At 44.0% G+C, this 23,734-nt stretch overlaps 1 protein-coding gene across 2 annotated transcripts in view; it reads left to right on the forward strand.

Moving 5' to 3' along the window:
• Nucleotides 1-20,094, forward strand: part of gucy1a2 (guanylate cyclase 1, soluble, alpha 2) — a 35,841-nt gene extending 15,747 nt beyond the window's left edge. For both annotated transcript variants that reach the window (XM_061827940.1, XM_061827941.1), the window contains exons 5-9: nt 5,802-6,014; nt 9,213-9,485; nt 11,197-11,340; nt 16,298-16,452; nt 17,107-20,094. In XM_061827940.1, the coding sequence (XP_061683924.1) occupies nt 5,802-6,014; nt 9,213-9,485; nt 11,197-11,340; nt 16,298-16,452; nt 17,107-17,326 (1,005 nt within the window). In that variant the 3' untranslated portion in view covers nt 17,327-20,094. The remainder of the gene's footprint in view (nt 1-5,801; nt 6,015-9,212; nt 9,486-11,196; nt 11,341-16,297; nt 16,453-17,106) is intronic.
• The last annotated feature ends 3,640 nt before the right edge of the window (nt 20,095-23,734 follow it).

The following is a 23,734-nucleotide window of genomic DNA, read 5'->3' on the forward strand; positions in this document are numbered from 1 at the left end:
AATGTATTTGCAAATTTGTCTTCAACTCTTACTTACTTTTTACACATTGTCCAAAGTTCACAGGCGAGCACGAAAAATCACACGCATAAAATTTGTTACGAGTACACACACCCGCAACTTTATATCTGCGGGCATGACTGACCACACCTGTACATTTTTCAAATGTGAGTGACTGCATTTGTTTTTTTAAGTCCACCATTATGCAATGATGTAAAACAATGATTTTTTTTTTTAAGCAGTGTTCCCCAAGCAATTACAACAAAATTTTGCAAAACAGCATCTGCAGAAATTTCTAAACCCTGTACTGGACTGTTTTAAGCAACACTTTAGCATTTATTAGGAATCAGAGTCGGCTTTAATGGTGAGGCCCCGTAGCTCAGTGGTTAGAGCACTGGTTTGGTAAACCAGGGGTTGTGGGTTCATATCCCACTGGGGCCTCCACTCCCTGAGAAGGGTTGCGTCAGGAAGGGCATCCGGCGTAAAAATTGTGCCAAACGTATATATGCGTCCATCTGAGATGATACGCTGTGGCGACCCCGAAAGGGACAAGCCGAAAGAAACACACAGAGTCGGCTTTAATGGCCAAGTCATCAGTAATGTGCTGGAAGAGTAGTGACAAACTGTTCCTGCATCCCCCTTTTTTGACTTACAGACCATATTTTTCTTTTGGGAAGGTCAGTTGATTGACTGCAAAATGTTTTCATGGATTAAATAGCCATTAATCTTCATATATTTATGGTTTGCATGTAAAGTACTTGACTGAGACTATGAACTTCCATTATTTATTGGTGAGGGATGCAGTTGCATGTCAGTTGTCTGTTTTATTTCTTTTATTTTTATGACTGCGTGTGTAAACCTGTGCGAAATAATAGCAACATTTATTTGACAAAACCTCTTTTATCCAGTTTCTTTTTAAAGGCACAGTTGGTTCAATTTCACTGAAGCAATGACTGGTATAAAACCAGTGAATTGACAATGATTGCATTATTACAGTGGTGTAGTGATTGTGTGAGTTACGTTCGACGTCTTCAAATTGTTTAACCTTTAAGAGAGCACATACATTTTGATTACCGTAATTTCCGCCCTATAAGCCGCAACTTTTTTCACACGCTATCAACCCTGCAGTTTATGCGGTTTTGCGTATAATTTGAGCATTTTTTCTAACGGCCGCAAGGGGGGCATGCAAGTGGAAAAAGTAAGAGTGAGACTGGTGGAATATATGTGCCCAGGAAGTGACTTTTACCGGTCCAGCCCTTTTAGTACTGCACTAGTGTGTTACAGCTGTGTCTCAGTGATTTTTACCTGTGTGTGTGTGTGTGTGTGTGGTGTGTGTGTGTGTGTGTGTATATATATATATATATATATATATATATATATATATATATTTTTTTTTTTTTTTTTTTTTTTACAGGCCCTGTTAGCGTGGCGGTGCTAGCGTTAAACTCTGTGTGCCGTCTTTCTTTGTAAATAACCCGTGTTTCAATGTGGGTTTCAATGTGGGCACTTGCGGCTTTTACACGGCATGTACCAAATGGTATTTCTTTTACAAATATACTGGGTGGGGCTTATAACAAGGTGCGCTCTGTAGGCGGGAATTACACTATGTTTAATGGCAAAGTGTAAATACTAACGGCCGCAAGGGGGGCACGCAAGTGGAAAAAGTAAGAGTGAGACTGGTGAAATATATGTGCCCAGGAAGTGACTTTTACCGGTCCAGCCCTTTTAGTACTGCACTAGTGTGTTACAGCTGTGTCTCAGTGATTTTTACCTGTGTGTGTGGTGTGTGTGTGTGTGTGTGTGTGTATATATATATATAATATATATATATATATTTTTTTTTTTTTTTTTTAACAGGCCCTGTTAGCGTGGCGGTGCTAGCGTTAAACTCTGTGTGCCGTCTTTCTTTGTAAATAACCCGTGTTTCAATGTGGGTTTCAATGTGGGCACTTGCGGCTTTTACACGGCATGTACCAAATGGTATTTCTTTTACAAATATACTGGGTGGGGCTTATAACAAGGTGCGCTCTGTAGGCCGGGAATTACACTATTGTTAATGGCAAAGTGTAAATACTAGCATATCGGCAGCCAAAGATGGCATAATTACCGGTGATAATTTAATTTTAAAATGAACCCCGTCACGTTATGACATTCGGTTGTACAAGGGACAAAGTAGGGAACACACACTCATCATCTGATAATTGGCAGACCAAAAGCGACGCACTGGAGTTGTCTTCCCTCGCTCCCACACTCCACGTGGTTCCTGCCGAGGTTTCAGTCTAAATCTGTCAACCGTCAGCAGCTGCATGCATTTTGCAGAGCAGATTGTTCCTCTTGTGCGTTGCTAAACACGTCTTGCGTGAGCAAGGCGAGAACGTCGAACGGAGAGAAAGGAGAGGGATGGGCTGACATTTTCACGAGAAAGGGCAGCAAGAGAGGGCGACAGGCCAAAGTAAAGAGTCTGACACTCCCCCGATGGCGCACTTTGTGTTGTGTGCGTGTGGCCGTGCGTCTGTGTAGTACATTTTCAGTTAGATGTCTAAACTTTTGTCACCCAGGGACATCAGCGGTGTGAGAGACATCCAAAGCCCCGCTGTAAAGGTCAAATCCCACTTCACTCTGCCCCTCCCTACTTGTGTACCATTAAACACAAGGTGGACTGGGGTGGGGGGGACTACACAGAGGTCAAATACATCCCACAGAGATTCAGTACTACGGTACAACGGCGGGACGTAGATTTCGTGTTTTTTCATCAAGGGTTTTAAGATTTGTTGACAGATTCTTCCAATATTTTGAGATATTGTACATACACAATTGAGCACAACACAATGGTGTTTATATCCATTTGTAATATTTGTAATGTGTTTTGAGAAACACTAGTGGACTGTCTTTGCAATTGTTAAATACCCCCTAGTTTAGTCGAAATTTAGTTCAAATTTCTTTTGCATTTTAAACTAGACAAATTGTCAGTTTGTTACAAATAATTTAGAATAACAGCTTCAAAGAGATCCAAATGTTTTGATTCTCGAAGGTAAACTAAAGACTAAAGCAAATTTTCTTGGTGAGATAGAGTAAGTACCGTATTTTCCGGACTATAAGGCGCACCTAAGGGCCTTTAATTTTCTCAAAAGATGGCAGTGCGCCTTATTATCAGGTGCGCCTTATATATGGATCAATATTGAGCCTTTAGCGCAGCCCATCTAATGGATGCATAACGTAACCCCAACCATGACTGTAGCGTCTATTCTATGCGCCTTTCAATGTGATGCAGCTTATATATGAAAAAAGCTTTAAAATAGGCCAGTCATCGAAGGTGCGCCTTATAATGTAGTGCGCCTTATAGTGCGGAAAATACAGTACTTTCACCTCAGTACAGTGAACGCTGGCAAAATTTCACACAGGTACGTCTCCCTAAACTGCAATTAACAAAAAGTCAAGTACCCACAGATCATATTTATTCATAAAACAATTTTACATTACGATATCTATAGTTAAGACATTAGAGTAGTGATGGTATTATGAGTTTTAGTTTGGTGAGTTCCAGCTGAAGGTCCATCATTCTGGGGAAAATTAAAATGGTTACACAGACAATCAATTCCATGAACGTTAATTCAACGATATTAAAGACTCTGTAAATTGTACATATTTGAAAATAATTGCTGAAGATGTAAAAGACTGGAAGGTATGTCACGGTAAGTGGTGGAGATTTAACAAACTTTTTTCCCCACAATTCCTCTTTTCCTGATTTTTTTGGCACAGTTAAATATGCCTGCCCAGTGACATAATTGTGTGAAACAATTACCTCGGCTTTGTTGTGGTTTAATTGAAGAAAAGTATGGCTCACCCAGTTATTTAGCAACTGTCGGATGATCAGGGCTTTGTGAGCATCCGCGTTGCCCAGCCACAACTCTCGTCTCTTCTCGTGCAGCGAACAAAAGAATTACCGCATCATGTTTTTTGTTGACGTGCTAGTTGCTCGTCAAGCCCTCGTTGAAAGGCTGTACCGTAATTCCCAGCCTACAGAGCGCACCTGGTTACAAGCCTCACCGAGTACTTTGTCAGAGATTTGTGAAGGAAATACCATTTGGTACATACATACGCCGCAGCTGTGTAAAAGCCGCAAGTGCCCGCATTGAAACACGAGATATTTACAAAGAAAGACGGTACACAGAAAGAGTTCAATGCTAGCACAGCGCTAACGGTAGTACTAACGCTAGCGCCGCACTAATGCTAACAGGGCCCGTTAAAATATAACTTACCAGTAAATATCACTGAGACATGGCAGGAAGTGACTTTTACCAGCGCTAACAGTGCTGGTAAAAGTCACTTCCTCGGCATATATATTCCACTGGTCTCATTCTGACCTTTTCCGCTCGAGTGTCCCCTCGCAGCCGTTAGGAAAAAAAAAATGCACAAATTAGCCGCATCACCGCATGAACTGCAGCGTTTATAGCATGTGAAAAAAGTCGCAGCTTGTAGGCCGGAAATTCCGGTTGTTGTAGTGAGCGATTTGGGTTTGAAATATATCTTTTGTGATCCCAATTCTGGATTTTTTTTTTCCGACACACTTTGCATCCGGTGTCTCCCTTCCCTGATTGTACATCTGCGTGGTCTTCCGGATTGCTGTCTTGCTAAACTAGAAATTTGTATTGTAATTGTAATCGGTTAAACACTGTGATGCCATGTCGTGGCAGCCCGTGTAGCTGTCTGCAAATATGTATTCTTTGTCGAGAAGCCCCGTCATGCCACTCTTGTGTAGTAACGTGCATTCACCTGCATGTATGAATATCAAGTAGTAGTTGACACGGCTCGTTCCGCGTCTTCCTGGGTTTCCGCTTGGAACCCGAACCCCGTGTGGTCCGGGCTCCGTGTGACTTGACGGTCGCATATGTTTTTGACGTGGACGTTTCTTGGGAAAGAGACACCTCCCTGGTGATTGTGTGTTTGTGTAAAGCGAAATATGACTTTTGCGTATGTAACGCCGAGTGTATGTATTATGCAGACAGAGGAGAGCCTTGCGCTATAAATAAAACAGCTGCAGTGTGCTCACCGGCGGAATAATCTATCTGACACTCCGGAGAGGGGATGCTTCGAGAGAGAGCGTGTGAAAGGCAGGTGAAGATAAAGAGATAAATTAAATAGAGGGAATAAACAAGGATGGAGGCTGGCCAAAAGAACTCACGTGGAGCGAAAGGTTATGGGGTCAATGAGCTCTTTTCCAACATGCCTTTGCTGGTATTCATATTCTAATCGGGTATGATTGTCTGTGTTCATCTCCTGAGGTGATCTGCCGTGATGCCAGTTTAATCTCAACGCCGGGAAGATGCGTTACGCTTTGTCAAAAAGCGTTTGCAGACCGAGCTTTACGACGACATACCAGAAAGCCGTTTTGCAACCAAGTGAGGTGTTTGTTTCGTATGAGAGACGCGTACATGCGCACAAGCGCTCGCCCTGTATTCGTAGTCTGAGGACATCGAGATGGACGTATGTTTATTTAAATAGGGCACCAGTTCACCCGCTTTTTAAAAGCTTTTTCCCCTCCATACAAGCCGACATGCATTATACATTAATCCTTACTTAAAGGCTTTCCTCTTGTCGAAACCACAGAGATCCTATGTTGCTATAATTATCTTTTGTTGCACAACATTTGGTTTCGGAATGTGTGCAAAAATGCAAGCAGGACGTTTTTTTTTTTGTCCCCCCCCAAATGAAATTAGGAAATGACGGGATGACCAATTTAGAACAGCGGGAGGAAAAACTTCCGCGTAACTTCATCTATGTCTTCTTTGTCATTTCACGGCCAGGTCATGGAGTTGAAAGGTCAGATGATCCACGTGCCAGAGTCTTGCTCTCTGATGTTCCTGGGCTCACCCCGTGTTGACAAGTTGGAGGAACTTATGGGCCGAGGCCTCCACCTGTCAGACATCCCCATCCACGATGCCACGCGGGACGTCATCTTGGTCGGGGAGCAGGCCAAAGCTCAGGACGGCCTCAAGAAGAGGATGGACAAGCTCAAGGTAGAATGGCAGCTGCTTATTTGATTATCGAGTGTTAAGACGTCATCTGTCACACTATTATTTTATCAACCACCAGACAATTATACAAAGATGTTAGCCGCTGTAAATAAAGAAATGTTCAAATGATAAATCATGCGTCCTTCATGACGCATGATGGACGTGAGTTACAGTTTCACCATAAGAGACTAAATAGAGCCCAGTTGGCAGAGTGCGTTCCGTTATTCTACTGTAGTGTTGTGCTCAGGACCACACTCACCGTGACCAATATTTTTGGAAGTCGAGATCGAGACAAGATAAAGACCATAAAAACCCAGACAAGCTTGAACCGTTAAAGGCATGAAAAACATGGTGTCTGCAACTCTTTCAAAGCACACTCACGGACATGCAAAATATCAAATCTTCACAATTTTTGCAAAAAACAAGAACAACCCCATTTATGTATTTAAAAATGAAGATTTAAAGACCCTTGTTGCATTTAAGCAACGTAAGAAACTGGGGTGGAGGGGCATTACGCCAGTCACTGTAATTTGAAGGGGGCCCGAGCGCCATCGCGCTTGCTAATCTGCACAGGCGAGCCCGAAAAATCACGCACATAAATTTACAAGTACCGTAATTTCCGGCCTTCACAGCACGCCTAGTTACAAGCCTCACAGAGTACATTTGTAAAGGAAATACCATTTGGTACATAGATCCGCCGCAGCTGTGTAAAAGCCGCAAGTGCCCATATTGAAACATGAGATATTTAATAACACGGTACACAGAAAGAGTTTAATGCTAACGCTAACAGGGCTAGTTAAAGTAAAACTTAGCGTAAATATCACCGAGACACGCCAGTAACACAGCAGCGGTAACAGGGCCGGTAAAAGTCACTTCTTCTGCACATATTTAACACCGGTCTCATTCTTAACTTTTCCGCTCGAGTGCCCCCTTGCGGCCGTTAGAAAAATGCACAAATTAGCCGCATCCGCGCATAAACCGCAGGGTTGAAAGCGTGTGGAAAAAGGTCACAGCTTGTAGGCCGGAAATGACAGTAGAAATACTCAGATATTGAAAGGCGGCGTTTATTTTGTGTAGTTTTGACATTAATTTACGTTTTTATTTCATAAACGTTGGAAACAAAACAAGCCTGCTCCTGAACAAATCAGTATTCACCCGGAAACAGGAAATGCAAGTTAACCGTACTGAGCGTGTTTTGAAGTGATACCGAAAAGCACATTTTCCGAGCTTCTTCACGTACCGCGCGCGCATTTACGTCGAAAGTCATCAATGTCATGAGCCATGTCGGAGGAAATTCAGTTACACTGAAAACATTTCTGGGATATAACACAGGTAATGTTTCAGTATCTATGATTTACTTTGACTTAATCTAAGTTCTAACGTTAGTCTGTCCACATATCTCAAAGCAAACTACATTTATTAATGTCTTTAAAATTGTCTGTCCCAGTCTGTGCAGTGTCAATAAATTATGATTATGGTATTAGGTAACAACTACATACTCGGGTATAACAACTAAGTAAGTTATTTTAAGGTCTTGAGACCCGCAGCTTCATATCTGCGGGCATGACTGACCACACCCGTACACTTTTCAAATGTGAGTGACTGCATAACGGGGCTGGTAAGATTTGTCACGACTGTAACTGTAAATTGTGCTTATCCTCATTACATGAAGGACAGCATCTCGGTGCAGAAAATCCAGAGTCCTGTCAGACCGAGACAGCGAACAAGAAAAATACTTTTGCGAGTGGAGTCCAGACAGGACCAAGATCAGTCTCGAGTCACAACGCTACGTTGCTCCTTATGAATATAGAATCCTTGCTCTGTTGCGGCGTTCCCAGCGTCCACCTCTTCCCCCGAGCAACTCCAAATCTGTTGCACGGCTCCTGCTGATGAGTCAAATCTCAACGTTGCCAGACTTGACTGGATGAGCGCAGCTCTCGGGACTCGCTCTTATAATTTGCTTTCAAAGCATCCATGAGCAAGTCACTGGGTCCTGACCCAATCCGTGCATCTGCTCTGTTCATCATCTCTCGCTGCTACGACTCCCCCAGGCCACTCTCATAAATAGATGGATTTCACTCAAGTTGCCTGGATGAGCAGTGGTAGCGCACTACATCAGACAGACTCGGAGGAGCACGCCCACACGCAAATAATCGTAAGCAGAGACACACAAAAATAGATCAGATCAAACAAGCAGATACACGCACATGTGGTTTTTTTGTTTTTGTTTTAGTCCGGCGCAGTACTCCCACATCCCAGCATTACCGTCATCAGCGCCTTCACCGGAGCACGACACCCCGAACAAAACCTGTTAGTCCAGGGGTGTCAAACTGATTTTTCTCACGGGCCACATTGTTGTGCCACTTTCCCGTCAGAGCGCCGTTAGGACCGCGAAACAAAAATATTCAGTCGTCATCTCGTCATATTTACTTCATCAATTTATGAACTAGTTTTGGAATCACAAATCTAGGGTAATGTGTTTTTCAACTATATAAAAATGCTTGTAATATCTCAACTTTAGCCATCCATCCATCCATCCATTTTCTTTGCCGCTCATCCTCACAAGGGTCGCAGGGAATGCTGGAACCTATACCAGCTCTCAACAGGCAGGAGACGCATCGAGACAAACAGCCGCACTCACAATCACACCAAGGGGCAATTTAGAGTGTCCAATTAATGTTGCATGCTTTTTTGAGATGTGGGAGGAAACTGGAGTTCCCGGAGGAAACCCACGCAGGTACGGGGAGAACATGCAAACTCCACAGAGCCAGGATCAAACCCGGGACCTCAGAACTGTGAGGCCAACGCTTTGCCAGCTGAGACACCGCGCCGCCCCCTTCCCCATACTATTGAGTCCATTTGAGAAAGCAAGTGGTTGTGCGCATTTTCCCCATACATACTGCCTCAAATGTTGGCACAGGCGGGCCCGGGATTGAACCCAGGACCTCAGAACTGTGACGCCAACGCTTTACCAGCTGAACCACCGTACCGCCCGCCTCAACTTTATCATTTATGATATATGACAATTTTGCTGCAGATTTTTACAAAACTCATGCAAATTGACACGCCAGATTTGGCCACGCGTGCCACATAATATCATGTAGCGGCCTGAGTCTGGCCCCCGGGCCTTGAGTTTGACACCCGTGTGTTCGTCTTTTTTTTTTTTTTTTTTTCCCTAACCTCCTCTTCCGCCTCTTGCAGGCCACATTAGAGCGCACTCACCAGGCCCTGGAAGAGGAAAAGAGGAGAACCGTGGACCTCCTTTATTCCATATTTCCGGGGGACGTGGCCCAGAAGCTGTGGCAGGGTCAACCGGTGCCCGCTCGCAAGTTCGACGACGTCACCATGCTGTTCTCCGACATCGTGGGCTTCACCGCCGTGTGCGCGCAGTGCACGCCCATGCAGGTCATCTCCATGCTGAATGAGCTGTACACTCGCTTTGACTACCAGTGTGGCATTCTGGATGTTTATAAGGTTAGTAGACCCCCCCCCCCCCCAAAAAAAAAAAAAGGTTTGTTTGGGTGAGCCATAAAAACACTCTCCTCTTTCACACAAGAGATCGTGCATAATTGGCGCATTGCAGACAAACATGTCATTGACGTGGCAACCCGCAATCAGATAATTACGCGGGACAGCTTCAGCACCGGTTTATAGCGCTTATGATTGCTTCGAGCACGACAGGGGTGGAGGAGTGAATGTTAGAGAGTTAAACCTCAGCCCCCTCCTCTCATCATTGCAATGTCCTGGCGATGTGGAATAATCGAAGCTGGAAAATGAATACCCCCATTCTACGTTGGGGTTGTTTATATAAAACTGTGACAGGAAAAAAAAGATGGCAAAAAGCCTGCTTTTACTGACAGTGTGAAAAGAGCTACCTTGGGTTGTTAAGTTAGTCTGACATCTTCAAAAAATAAAAAACAGAACCGTTACTTGCCTAATTATTTTTTTTTCTCATTTATTTATTTATTTAAGCCTTGAAACAATTTAATTGTTCACCATATTCCATTATTTCTCCTTTTTTTGTTATGGTACTTCTCCTTTTAAGCAAGTAATACATGTATATGTGCAGTGAAGATAAATACGTGTATTTGATAGAACACCAACAGATGGACACAATGAAGAAATTGTGGCAGCCATATGTATTGACATTGCCATGGTTACGGTCTAAATGCCTTATCCGCTGGAACGCTTAAATGAAAGCCGTTATCCTCCCTTTTTCTTTTTTTCTCGCGTTGTGGTCCTCTTCATCCTGTTTAAGATACGTAGGTTTGGCTTAAAGATAGAATGAATGATGGAGCAGCAGTCACTGATTTGTAAGGGCTTGGAAGTTCTTTTTTTTTTTTTTAATTTGTAAACGAAATGTAAAAATGGAAATTGTTGGAGAGATTCGAGTCTGCTTCCTTGCTATTGCCGAGGTCCCCTTGAGCAAAATACCACCTGGATGGAGGAGTGTAGTACTTACTGCTTGTGTGACCCTTTCACTATGTCATGTGTCCTTGTGTGTGTGGTGTGCAACACAAATTATATACAGCATAGAATAAATTTAATTTCCCCCTTTGGGATTCTAATCAGTGCAATAAAATGAAAAATGATGCATTTGTCTATATAGTTTATTGTTAACATAACTTTTAAAAGATTTTTTATTTTTTACAATCAATGCAATAATTGTAATTTGAAGCCTCGCTGGACACAAAACGGATGTAATCAGTAGGACCGTATTTTCCGCACTATAAGGCGCACCGCATTATAAGGTGCACCTTCAACGACTGGTCTCTTTTAAAACTTTTTCATATATAAGGCGCACCACGTTATAAGGCACATAGAATAGACACCACAGTCGACCCTGGCGTTACGTTATGCATCCATTAGATAGGCTGCGCTGAAGGCTCAATAATGATCCATGTATAAGGCGCACCTGATTATAAGGCGCACTGTCAGCTTTTGAAAAAATTAAAGGCTCTTAGGTGCCCCTTACAGTGCGGAAAATACAGTAGTTGTTGTCTTCAAAGTTTGTCTGTCATCATGAACAGTATATAATTTTACAAACCTGCAAGAACTAAGAGGGTTTTGCTGTCAGCCCCGTACTAAATTAAACTCTCTAAAGTCTTTTTTTGCCTCGAAAAGATTTGTTATAATTGAAAGGTTTTAATCTTCATTTCTCCCCACCCCCCCACACCCTCTACAGATAGAAACCATAGGTGACGCCTACTGTGTGGCAGGAGGTCTCCACAAGAAGGTCGACAGTCACGCAAAGCCCATCGCCCAGATGGCTTTAAAGATGATGGAACTTTCTGAAGAAGTACTCACACCAGATGGAAAACCTATTAAGGTGACTACGGGTACAGTTAAAGTACAAATGAGGACACCTCGTCGCCACGGCTACACAACATTTATGACTTTAACACTGAAATAAGTACCGTAATTTCCGGCCTACAGAGCGCACCGTTATAAACCTCAAAAGCCGCAAGTGCCCACATTGAAACCCACATTGAAAGACGGTACACTGAAAGAGTTTACAAAGTTTTAATACTTTAGCTTAACATAGCAACAACACGGTAGCACGAAGAGGGCTCATTAAAAAAAAAAAACACCCGTGGCAGCTACACAGTAGCAACCCGATAGCACAGCACTAACAGAGCCGGTTAAAAAAAAAAAAGAAAACTACATACTGGTAAAAGTCACTTCCTCGGCACATATATTCCACCTGTCTCGCTCTTACATTTTCCGCTCGAGTGCCCCCTTGCGGACGTTAGAAAAAGACGTGGCAGTAACACAGCAGAAACATGCTTGTGCGGCGCTAATGCTAGCGTGGCCCTAACGCTAGCGTGGCGCTAACAGGGCCGGTTAAATAAAAAGTACTGGTAAAAATCACTGAGACGCAGCAGTAACACAGCAGCAACAAACTGGCACAGTGCTAATGCTAGCGCAGCGCTAACAGGGTCAGTAAAAAAAAAAATAAATACCGGTAAAAGTCAGTTCCTCGGTACATATATTCCACCGGTCTCACTCTTAACTTTTTACGCTCGAGTGCCCCCTTGCGACCGTTGGAAAAAAAATGCACAAATCAGCTGCATCACCGCATAAACCGCAGGGTTGAAAGCGTGTGAAAAAAGTTGCGGTTTTATAGGCCAGAAATTACGGTACACAATTTACCAACCATTAACACGAACATTTTAAAATAACGTTTGGTTGTAATTATCGTCTAAGTATGTGTATTGAGTTAGAGAGACACAGAGAACCACAATTTATTTTTAACTCACTCTGCTGCCAAAATTCAGATAATTTGGCAATAAAGATTTTGAATTAGGGTTAACACATAACCTCAAATTGTGGTAATTTCATGAGTACACCCGAAGTAACATTGTCTCTCTTACAATTCCAACAATATGAGGCCCGTCCGCCTGCAATGAAATTGTTCACGATCACATTTACTGTCGTTTACTTGAGGAGGATTTTTGAAAATAGCAAGAAAAGTGATTGATGCACATTGCTTGCTGTTAAGTGTTTTTCTACAGTACGTGCCTGGTACAAAAACGATCAGATTAACAGCAGGTTAATGTACAACGCGTCCTCTTTGTGTGTATGTTGATGTGCGTGGATTGAATGCGATGAAAGTGGGTTGCTGATTTTAATCCTGTTTTCGTTTTGCGATCGGATGGCCAGATGTCGACGAATGCGGGTTTGGTGACCTCCTGAGGTCGGGCTGCCCATACCCTGTCACAAAACGCATGTACTCTTTACATTTTTATCAAATGCTTTGAACCAAACTCCACGCAGAGTTCAGCCAAAAATAGCCAACGTACGCAGAAAAAAACCATCGCTTGCGCTCGGGTTTCGTGATAGTGTGCTTTCTTTGTGACAGACGCACAATGGTTAAAGGAATAGTCCGCTAAACAATTAAAAACCTTAATCCGATAGGTCACGTTATATGTACTGTACCTTGAAAATTGGAGGTTAATCCGATATCATTTAATGGCGCTTTTATTGGCAATTACGAATTTTCATGGGCACCGCCATTGACTCCTACTATGGGAGACAAACATCTCACCACTGAGTGAAGTGACCGGGCCAATATTATTCTATCGTTTCGAGCCATATTTAGATGATATGCGGATCACGGCCAAACCACCTCCGCGCGGTGGGGATAAAAACAATGCCACCCACAAGCGACCACGACCCCGCAGCCAAACCGCCTCCCCGTCCGATCCACTTCCGCACGGAAATGAGCCACCCCGCAGAAGCCGTGTTGACAAGACCGGCGACTGGCTCGGCATTGTCGACAAGGCCATTGGTGATCCACATGGCCTGCGGAGGCCGTCCTTCTGCACGGAAGCCTTCCGATGTGCACATCGACACGTTTATCACCCCTGATTTACGGATCACGCCCCCACCCAACTATCATTGTTTTTACTAGCTGTATACAAACCTACCTGTCATTTGGAACCCAAGAAGCTCTCGTCCTTTGCACCTGTGCAATCCATTTTTCACGACGAACCGGATCTTTTGGAAAAGTATGAAGCGCGAATCCATCCTCCCAAGAGCAATATCCAGCAATACAACGACATTTTGGCTAACACGAAGAAACAACGAGCTACCTTCCCGCAGGTAAAACTAGTATAAACAGCCCCGTACGTCACATCCTGGTTCTTCTCGAAAAAAATCCCTCGAGAGGATTTTCATGGCGGGAGTTACAAAAATCCATATACGAAATCATAAATCATGTTTTGTGGTGAAAAAACGCATGGGTCCATACTGACTGCCGTTTTTTCATGAATAACATACTAAAAATGATGCATTTCATGACAGTGGACCATTAAACTGTACTGTCTGAATTGTACTGTTAAGCAGCCGTATCCTCTTGTGTAATGCTGCATTTATTTATTTGAGCAAATATTAAGGATATCACAAAGATGAGACTGAAATATTGTGTGTGAGAGAGAGAAGTAGCATCATAATTGCTGATTAACAGACTGCACAGAGGTCCTCTGTGCTTTCCGTTTGTGTGGAAATGGAAAGGCCTTGCCAAGCGCCGTTGGCCTGCACGTTCGCTCGTCCGCTTTCCCCCCTCCGCCGTTGCTCTTCCTCTCGCCGCTTCCTTCCATTTTAACAAGCTAACTCGCGCCTCAGTCGTGTCTTGCTTTTTGTCACAGATTATTTATTTTTTTTGGGGGGGTCTGCCAGCTTTTCTTTGGCCCCCCTCCACCCTTCCTTTTGTGCTTGTCGTTCTCCAGTTCCTCTTGCGTTGGTCCAAAAAGGATGTCACGGTCATAACGCTGGATAAATGCTCGTTTAGCGAGCGCTCTCAACTCCGGCCAAACGCTTGCACTGTTATGCAAACTCACACGAGAGCTTACGGGGAGGGCGAAAAAATAAAAAAGAAGCTCAAATGACCGAGCAATGGAGAGGGTGTGATAGAGATTCGCAGAGAACTACATCCATAAAAACCCAAAATTATTACATTATTACTGCTTCGAGATCAGATTAATAGCGAGCGTGCACAAGTAACTGTGATCCCCAGGGACATATTTTCCATATTTTGAAACCATCGGGGCTTTTCTTGCACTCAACGGTTGGAAACAGAAGTGGATTATTCCATATTTATATTGATATTTTTCCTCTTTTGTGGTGCAGACTCATCCTATTGTAATCCAGATGAAGATACAAACATCATAGCAGACTATTTTTAACACTTTATTGGTATTTTTTTTCCCGACACAATTACCCTCGTATCCCTTTCGGCTCGTATCCTTTTTAATCTTTTGCCATCTAATGGTGTGACGAGGTCTAAATTGTCTCCCGGTCTATCTCTCGCCGTCTTTTCTGCCTCACTACCCCCATCCCCCCTGCTGTTGCCATGGATACCTTGCACTGTGCTGGCACGCAGACGGTCGCGTGGGTTTCCACGGTGATGAGATGCTCTAGTAGATCAGCAGGAATCTACCGGGTTCCGCGGCCTTCCACCCCCCGTCGTCTGTGCACCAAATGCGAGTGAGTCCTCAAGAGGAAGACAATCTCATTTGTATCGAGTGGCCAGTGAATGAAATGGAAGTCGTTAGCCTTTTTCACCATAATCCAAAGTTGAAGTTCTTAAAAGAGTTTTGGAATTTTCCGGGCAAATGTGTTTTAAACGCCACGCGGATTTTTGGAATTGCGTCACCTGAATGCACGGCATCTGCATCTCACACAAGTTGACCTCACTCGACCTCATCTCAGCCAGCATTACATTTGTTTGTCGTTGGAACCCGAGTCGAGCGTTTGACCCGTCGACCGGCTAGCTGCCGATGATCTCGTCGCGTTGTCGGAAAGTAGGCCCCGCGGGTGTTGTCTTACTATTCAACATTACAGTATGAGCTGATTTCATTTTAGACTTGTGTGTGACAGTAAAATTTCATTTGCAAGGAACCCAAAGTGTTGAAAGAGTGCCAACATACTCAGTCACTGCGATTTGACAGGCGCGTATGCACCCGCGCGCCGTCGCACTCGCTAATCTGCACAGTCGAGCATGAAAAATCACGCGCGTAAAATTTGTTACGAGTAAAAATACATAGATGTTGAAAGACGTCGCTTATTTTGTGTAGCCTTGACCAATGTTCCCTCAGAGCTGCGCCACTGCGCAATCGCGCACTTGTCGCACACTCTCAGCGCACATGAAAACCGATCCGGCGCAGTGAACCACAGCCTGAGGGCGGCACGGTGGGTCAGGTGGAAAGCATTGACCTCATAGTTTTGAGGTCCCGGTTTTGATCCTGGACCCGCCTGTGTGGAATGTGCATGTTCTCCCCGTGTCGGGCACTCCAGTTTCCTCCCACATCCCCAAAACATACAACATTAATTGGACACTAAATTGCCCCTAGGTGTGATTGCGAGTGCGGCTGTTTGTCTCGTTGTGCCCTGCGATTGGCTGGCAACCAGTTCAGGGTGTACCACGCCTCCTGCCCGTTGACCGCTGGGATAGGCTCCAGCACTCCCGACAGCCTTGTGTGGATAAGCGGCAAAAAATGGATGGATGGACGGAAGCACAGAGTCTCAGCTGCTACTTCTACTTCCTAGTTTACCCGACACCGCCCCCCTCCGCTCTTAAAGGGGTACACTCATAATTACAAACAACACACACCCGCGACTTTATATCTGGGGGCACGACTGGTGGGCCACACCCGTCCATTTTTCAAACGTGAGTGACTGCATACTGAACTGTATTCTGGACACTTGTGTTTATGCCAATGTTACTTCTAAAATGTGGGTCCACCTTACGAAACCACTTGGTGATGTTCTTCTTTCCTCCCTAGCTGAGAATCGGCATCCACACGGGCTCCGTCCTGGCCGGGGTGGTTGGAGTTAAAATGCCACGGTATTGCCTATTTGGCAACAATGTGACGCTGGCTAGCAAGTTTGAATCGGGGAGCCATCCCAGGTGTATCAATGTCAGTCCTACGACCTACCAGTAAGTGGCATGCATTTTCTCGCACTTGTTTTTGCCTATAAGGGAAGCTACAAAATCTGCAAATAGATTGATTGTACAGTTATAAAGAGCCAGGACGGGTGTATCACTATCAATTTTTTTGTGGTCTTATCACTCATTGCTCAAACATTAAAACATAAATATTACTACACGAGTCACTGTGATTTGACGGGCGCGCCATCGCACTCGCAAATCTGCACAGTCGCGCATGAAAAATCATGTGTAAAATGTGTTCAGAGTAGTATGACGTCGCTTATTTTATGTAGTCTTGACCAATGGTCCGTCTCAGCTGCGCCACTGCGCAATTGCGCACTTATCACACGCTCTCAGCGCACATGAAAACCGATCGAGCGCAGTCAACCACAGCCTTACGTCTTTTTTTTTTTTTTTAACACGGAACCACATGGTCTCTAATAACGAGCTGCTGCTCAGCCTACTTCTACTTCCTAGTTTACCCGTCACCGCCCCCCTCCACTCTTAAAGGGGTACACTCATAATTACAGAACACACGTAACTTTATATCTGCGGGCATAACTGACCACACCCGCACATATTTCAAATGTGAGTGATACACTATATTTCTAAAGACATATATTCCATCCAAACTCCTGATGTCTCACTCCCCTCCTCCTTCAGGTTGCTAAAAGACGACCGATCGTTTTCCTTCGTCCCCCGTTCCCAACTGGAGCTCCCCGAGAACTTCCCCAAAGAGATTCCGGGAACCTGTTACTTCCTCGAGGCGGGAACGTCACACAGCCACGCGTCGTTGACCAGCTCCCGTTCCGCCCCCCCGGCCTCCATGAGGAAAGTGTCCTACAGCATCGGGACCATGTTTCTAAGAGAAACAAGTTTGTAGGCGTCACGCAAACACGACAACGAGACGACGGCGAGAACTGAACGTGTGCGGAGCCGGCGGGGCAGCCAGAAACGCACATCGCGGATATGCAAATGACAGCCTGGGCTCGCTGATGCGGGATTGAAGAACATTCGGAAATTTTCATCCCAGAGGATGAACGTGGGATTAAATCGAGGAGAAAACCAGGCACGCGGAATCGAGCTCCGTTCTGCAGTCTTTTGTGTCACGAGGAGAACTTTTGCAGATGCGGCGGTGGATCGATTCTAAGGATTTTCACGACAAAACCGTGGAGGATCCTCCTCTGCGGCCTACTGTGGAACCGCCCAAGGTCCACCGGTGGACAACAACACACACCTCCTTCCATCCTTTCCAGCTAACCGAATTTTTTTTTTTTCTTGCGAACATTGACGTGCAATTACTACGGCGATTCCCCCCCCCCCCCCCCCGACTATCCAAGAAATATTTGGACGGGGTTGAAGAGAGGAGATAGTTCTTAAAACAGCTAAGAATAGAAAAAAAAATAATGCCAAAAAAAAAAAAAAAAAAACCCATGCTAGAACTCGAGCCTTTTTCTGCTTGTAACTCACAGCAAAGTGCAGTCCGCAACGATGCAGCCATTTCATCGCGGGTCACGTGTTCGGAGGCGACCGTTTGGAAGCGATTCTCAGCTCAGTGCCTTTTTTTAACCGCTCAAATCGGAACTCCCGCGAAGGATTCCAAACGACGAGAGCCGGCGAGGGAGCCGCGTACGCCGACATCGCCGCCGCTCGTACGTCGCGGCCGCTCGCGTCAATTCATTTGAGTCGAGAGAGGACAGAAGAAGAAGGAAAAAAAAAAAAGTGCACTTCATATGTACCAGATACGTATTTCAAACGGCATTTCTCCATTATGTCCACTTCCGCCAATAATTCACAATACAGTTTAGCGCATATGTACATATAATTAACGGCATATGCAACACTGTTCACATTTGCGTATATATTTTGAAGTTTGTCATCTTCATTATAATTCTGTTCTCTCTTCATTTTCCTGCTACATACTTGAAATCTCAGGCCTTCCAAACGTGTCCGTGTAGCTCACTAACATTTATTTAAAAAAAAAAAAAAAATTTAGATGGTCACTTTTTTTTTTTTTTTTTTGTAAATTCAATTGGTGATGACATTATTATAGATTGTTTAACATGCATTAATAACAGCATTAGTTAACTCACAATATATGTTTGGATCCTTTTTTTTCCCACCGACGTGTACTCTGAAGGGGGGGGGGTAATAATCATATAATTGGTTGTTAGCATTTATGCCGATTTCGTTGGAGTAGCTTGGTGAAGATTGCAGAAAAATAACACGATGACAACTCCTCTGACCTTCGTTATTCTGCTTAGTAGGACCAAATGAAACCGGTGAATAGAAAAATTCTCCCATCCCGTTAAAACTGGTTTGGAAAAGTGTCCAAATATGCACAATTAAATCAAGGCGGCACGGTTGCGCAGCTGGAAAGTGTTGGCCACAGTTCTGAGGTCCCGGGTTCAATCCCTGCCCCGCCTGTGTGTAGTTTGCAGGTTCTCCCCGTGCCTGCGTGGGTTTTCTCCGGGTGAGCACTCCACTTACCTCCCACATCCCAAAAACATGCGACATTAATTGGACACTCTAAATTGCCCCGAGGTGTGATTGTGAGTGGGGCTGTTTGTCTCGATGTGCCCTGCGATTGGCTGGGGACCAGTTCGGGGTGTACCGCGCTTCCTGCCCGTTGACAGCTGGGATCGGCTCCAGCACACCCCGCGACCTTTGTGTGAATAAGCGGCAAAAAAATGGATGGATGGACAGAAGCACAGAATCTCTGCTACTCAGCCGCCTTCTACTTCCTAGTTTACCTGACACCGCCCCCCTCGGCTCTTAAAGGGGTACACTCATAATTGGAAACAAGACACACCCGCAACTTTATATCTGCGGGCATGACGGGTGGACCACACCTGTACATTTTTCAAATGTGAGTGACTGCATACTGAACTGTATTCTTGGCACTTGTGTTTATTTCGGCTAATACTTGCACTAACAGTCTTACTTCTAAAATGTGGGTCCACCTTATGGAACCACTTGCTGATGTCGTCCTTGCCTCCCTCGCTGAGAATCGGAATCCACACAGGCTTCGTCCTGGCCGTGTTGGTTGAGGTAAAATGCCAAGGTATTGCCTATTTGGCAACAGTATGACGCTGGCTAGCTAACATTAATTGGACGCTCTAAATTGCCCCAAGGTGTGATTGTGAGTGTGACTATTTGTCCATGTGTGCCCTGCGATTGGGTGGGAACCAGTTCAGGGTGTACCCCGCCTCCTGGCCGTTGACAGTTGGGATAGGCTCCAGCACTCCCCTTGACCCTTGTGAGGATAAGTGGTGAAGAAAATCTCCATGTTTGACTATAGGCTCCAATATTGCCTCTGTCAACATAGAGTTGATGTTACTTCCCCCAAAACCTCCCATTTTTGTCCGAAGAACGTTCTCCTGGAGTACAGGTGTCAAACTCGAGGCCCGGGGCCCAATATCCGGCCCGCCACATGTTTTTATGCAGCCCGCACCGGCAAATCTGTAGTTTTTCAACTTCCTTGGTTCTTGTGAAAATCTGGACCAATATTTCAAATTGTCATATTCCATCAATTATAACGCTGTGATATTACAAGCATTTTTGAAGGCTCCAGCACTCCCCGTGACCCTTGAAAATGGATGGATGGAAACCTTCTCAAAACCTTTTGACAATTGCTACAAAAACCACTACGACGCTGTTCGCTGACTCGCGACCACCCCCCCCCCACCCCACCCCCGCTCCCTCTCGGAATTGTGGTGCAGACGCATACAGGCAATAAAAAGTTATCTCTACTGTATTGGTTGGGTCAAGAGAGGACAGTGTAGTAGTCCAACTGTAAACATTTCTTTTTTTTACGTTAAAACGAAAAATTCTCATCAATCCCAATTGATTTGTTTGCCAAGTATACAGCAAAGATGAATTTCCCGAGATGCGCGGAGAAATATTGCCGTAATCATTTCGATTGACGCGAGTTCAGCGTCGTATTCAGTTTATTCCTGTGAAAATGTACTTTAAAAACAGTAAACTGAAGCACGAACAGAAATATCCAACAAAAGTATTATTTTTCAATCATCAAAAGCGCTCATTCGACTCAAAATGAGCAATGCAGTTATTTAGTTTTTAATTTTTGTATTTTTATTTTAAATGAGTCAAAACAGCCCATTTCTTACCCATCATGGTTTTCTGTTTTGAATGACTGCTGAAATTCTGTTTTGAATTTCGCTGCCATCGTAAACAAAAAAATTGCGCCTTTCGACTGGTTTTAAAAGTGAGCTTTTTTTTTTTTTTCCCATTTCTTTTTCTGTTAGCCATGTCCAAGATGGCCTCAACGTCTGTTTGGTTGGCGGGTCTCTGGATGGGTTAAATTTTATTGTCATAGTTTACTATACTGAGGCTGAATATGAAATCATTTGATAAAAGCTGTTTGACTGACATTAAGGGCACATTTTTTTTTGGGTCTTAACATATGTAAATAAAACACCAAGCGTGTTTAACAAGGAGCAGAACGACTCTGTTATTATTTCGACCCCCGTTGACAATGGGGGGGGGGGGTTCACAGTCCCCTTTATTTCAATCATGAGGGTAACACATTAGATTTTTTTCCCTCGCTACAACACGGTTCACCCTTTGCTGCCTTGCCAATACGCAGATTTTTATTTGTGTAATTTTTTTTTTTTTTAGAGGTAACGTTAGCGACGAGCTAGGCTAGCGCTAGCAACTCTATTTATTATTTCGACCCCCATTGACAATGTGGGGGCCACAGTCCCCTTCATCTCAATCATGAGGGTCATACATTTGATTTTTTTCCCTCGCTAAAACGCGGTTCACTTTTTGCTGCCTTGCTCGTACGCGGATTTTTTTTTTGTGTGTAATTTTTTCAACGAGCTAACGCTAGCAATTGTAGTTATTTTGACCCCCATTGACAATGTGGGGGGGCCACAGTCCCCTTCATCTCAATCATGAGGGTCATACATTTGATTTTATTTTTTCCCTCGCTACAACACAGCCCACTTTTTGCTCCCTTGCTGATATGCAGATTTTTATTGTTTTTATTATTATTGTGTTTTTATTATATTTTTTTTCAATGAGCTAACGGTAGCGATGAGCTCAAGCTAGATACGAGCTAGCGCTAGCAACTCTAGTTATTATTTCGTCCCCCATTGACAAAGTGGGGGGGCCACAGTCCCCTTCATCTCAATCATGAGGGTCATACATTTGATTTTTTTCCCTCGCTAAAACGCGGTTCACTTTTTGCTGCCTTGCTAGTACGCGGATTTTTTATTTTTTTTTTTGGTGTAATTTTTTCAAGATTTGTATTTGTGTAATTTTTTCGACGCGCTAACGCTAGCTACGAGCTAGCACTAGCAACTAGTTATTATTTCGACGCCATCGACAATGTGGGGGGGCACAGTCCCCTTCCATCTCAATCATGAGGGTCATACATTTGATTTTTTTTCCCTCGCTACAACGCGGTCCACCTTTTGCTGCCTTGGTAATCCACAGATTTTTAACCATGTGTAATTTTTTTCGACGAGCTAACGCTAGCTACGAGCTAGCGCTAGCAACTCTAGTTATTAATTCGACCCCCATTGACAATGTGGGGGGTGCAGTCCCCTTCATCTCAATCATGAGGGTCACACATTGGATTTTTTTCCCCTCTGCAACGAGGTTCACTTTTTGCTCCCTTGCTGATACGCGGATTTTTATTTGTGTAATTTTTTTCGATGAGCTAACGCTAGCGACGAGCTAACACTACCGAAGCCTACATAGGACCACAAAGAAGACTACAACAAGAACCGCGAGGATTTAGAGGGTCCTGGACAAGTGGACACAACCCTCAACTTCAACTTGCTCCACTCCTGCGGGGTGAAACACTGCAGGGGCATTGTGGTTTGAATCTCTTTTATTATTTTATCTCTCTTTTTCTTCTATCTTCACATGGGTTCCGACCCGTACTTTAACTTAGCGTAGGTAGTATGTGAATTGTGTACCTCCTGTGTTGACTTTGTTTATTTGATCGTCTGCAGCCCTATGGGGAACGCAAGCTAGTGCAATCTCTAGGCTGGTCCCAAACCCGGATTAAAGCAGAGGGTTGCGTCAGGAAGGGCGTCCGGCATAAAACTCTGCCAAACACGTATGAGCGTTCGTCAAAGAAGAATTTTTTCGCATCTTATGAGTTTTTTTTTCTTTTTGTTCTCCATTGTATGAATGCGCATTGTGTTCCACATCTTGATACTCTAAAGCAGGGGTGTCAAACTCATTTTTGTCGCGGGCCACATTGTCGGAGGGCCGTTATGACTGTGAAACCGTGAAAATTTTTTGCCTCATCATATTTTTACCCATGAAATTTATGAGCTAGTTTTGGAATCAGAAATCAAGCATAATGGGTTTTTCCAACTATTGTTCATGTTTGGTAACACAAAAATGCTTGCAACAGCTCAACTTTATCATTAATGATATGACAATTTGAAATTTTGTTACAGATTTTCACAAAAATCCTGAAAGTTGATGTACATGATTTGCCTTTGTGGGCCACATAAAATCATGCGGCGGGCCGGATATGGCCCCCTGGCTTTGAGTTTGACACTTGTGCTCTAAAGGAAAAACCCGCATCGTGTTCTGTCTTTTGATTGGCTTAGGGACTGTAGACCAATGTCCGCTGCCCTGAGTACTGGGACCGGCACCGCCCTGCAGCTTTTCAGCACACGTACACAAACTCCCCTCCTGTGGATCTGAACTAAATTCATATTTAAAAATATCCTTTTGTCGTGCGTGCAAGTTGAGAATTCGACAAATTAGCGGTGTGCTAAATGTACGTACTGTAGCCAGAGACACAAAACAATGTTGTTTTATCCAATCGTGCATCCGGACACGTGCGTTTGAAATTTGTCGTCAACTTGTCAGAGACCGTTTTCCAAAACATTCCCTCTGTGATCTCTTCCCAAGCGATTTTTTTTTTTAAAAAATTATTTTTAGGCTCCGAAATCCTGTTGTTGTGTAAACAAGTTTCCAAAACAGCATTTAAAAAAAAAAAAAAAAAAACAAAATCAAATGCTACATTTTTACGTACTGTAAATAAATTACAGGGAGATAATTATTCACAGTCACATTCCAGCCTATGGAGAATTTCGAGCAGTGGCCACCAGGTTGTCCTTTAAAAGTGAAAATCCATAGAGCAATACTTTGAAAGATAACCAGAGCTATGAATGTGTTACATGACATGTAAATGTGACATTGAAAAGAGAAACGGATTCCCAAACGTCGGCATCAGTTCACTGTGTTGTGGCTTGACATAAAATTGTCACATGTGTGCAAGATGACAGACGGACGA

Source organism: Syngnathoides biaculeatus, chromosome 8 (assembly GCF_019802595.1).
Source record: "Syngnathoides biaculeatus isolate LvHL_M chromosome 8, ASM1980259v1, whole genome shotgun sequence".
Taxonomy (NCBI): domain Eukaryota; kingdom Metazoa; phylum Chordata; class Actinopteri; order Syngnathiformes; family Syngnathidae; genus Syngnathoides; species Syngnathoides biaculeatus.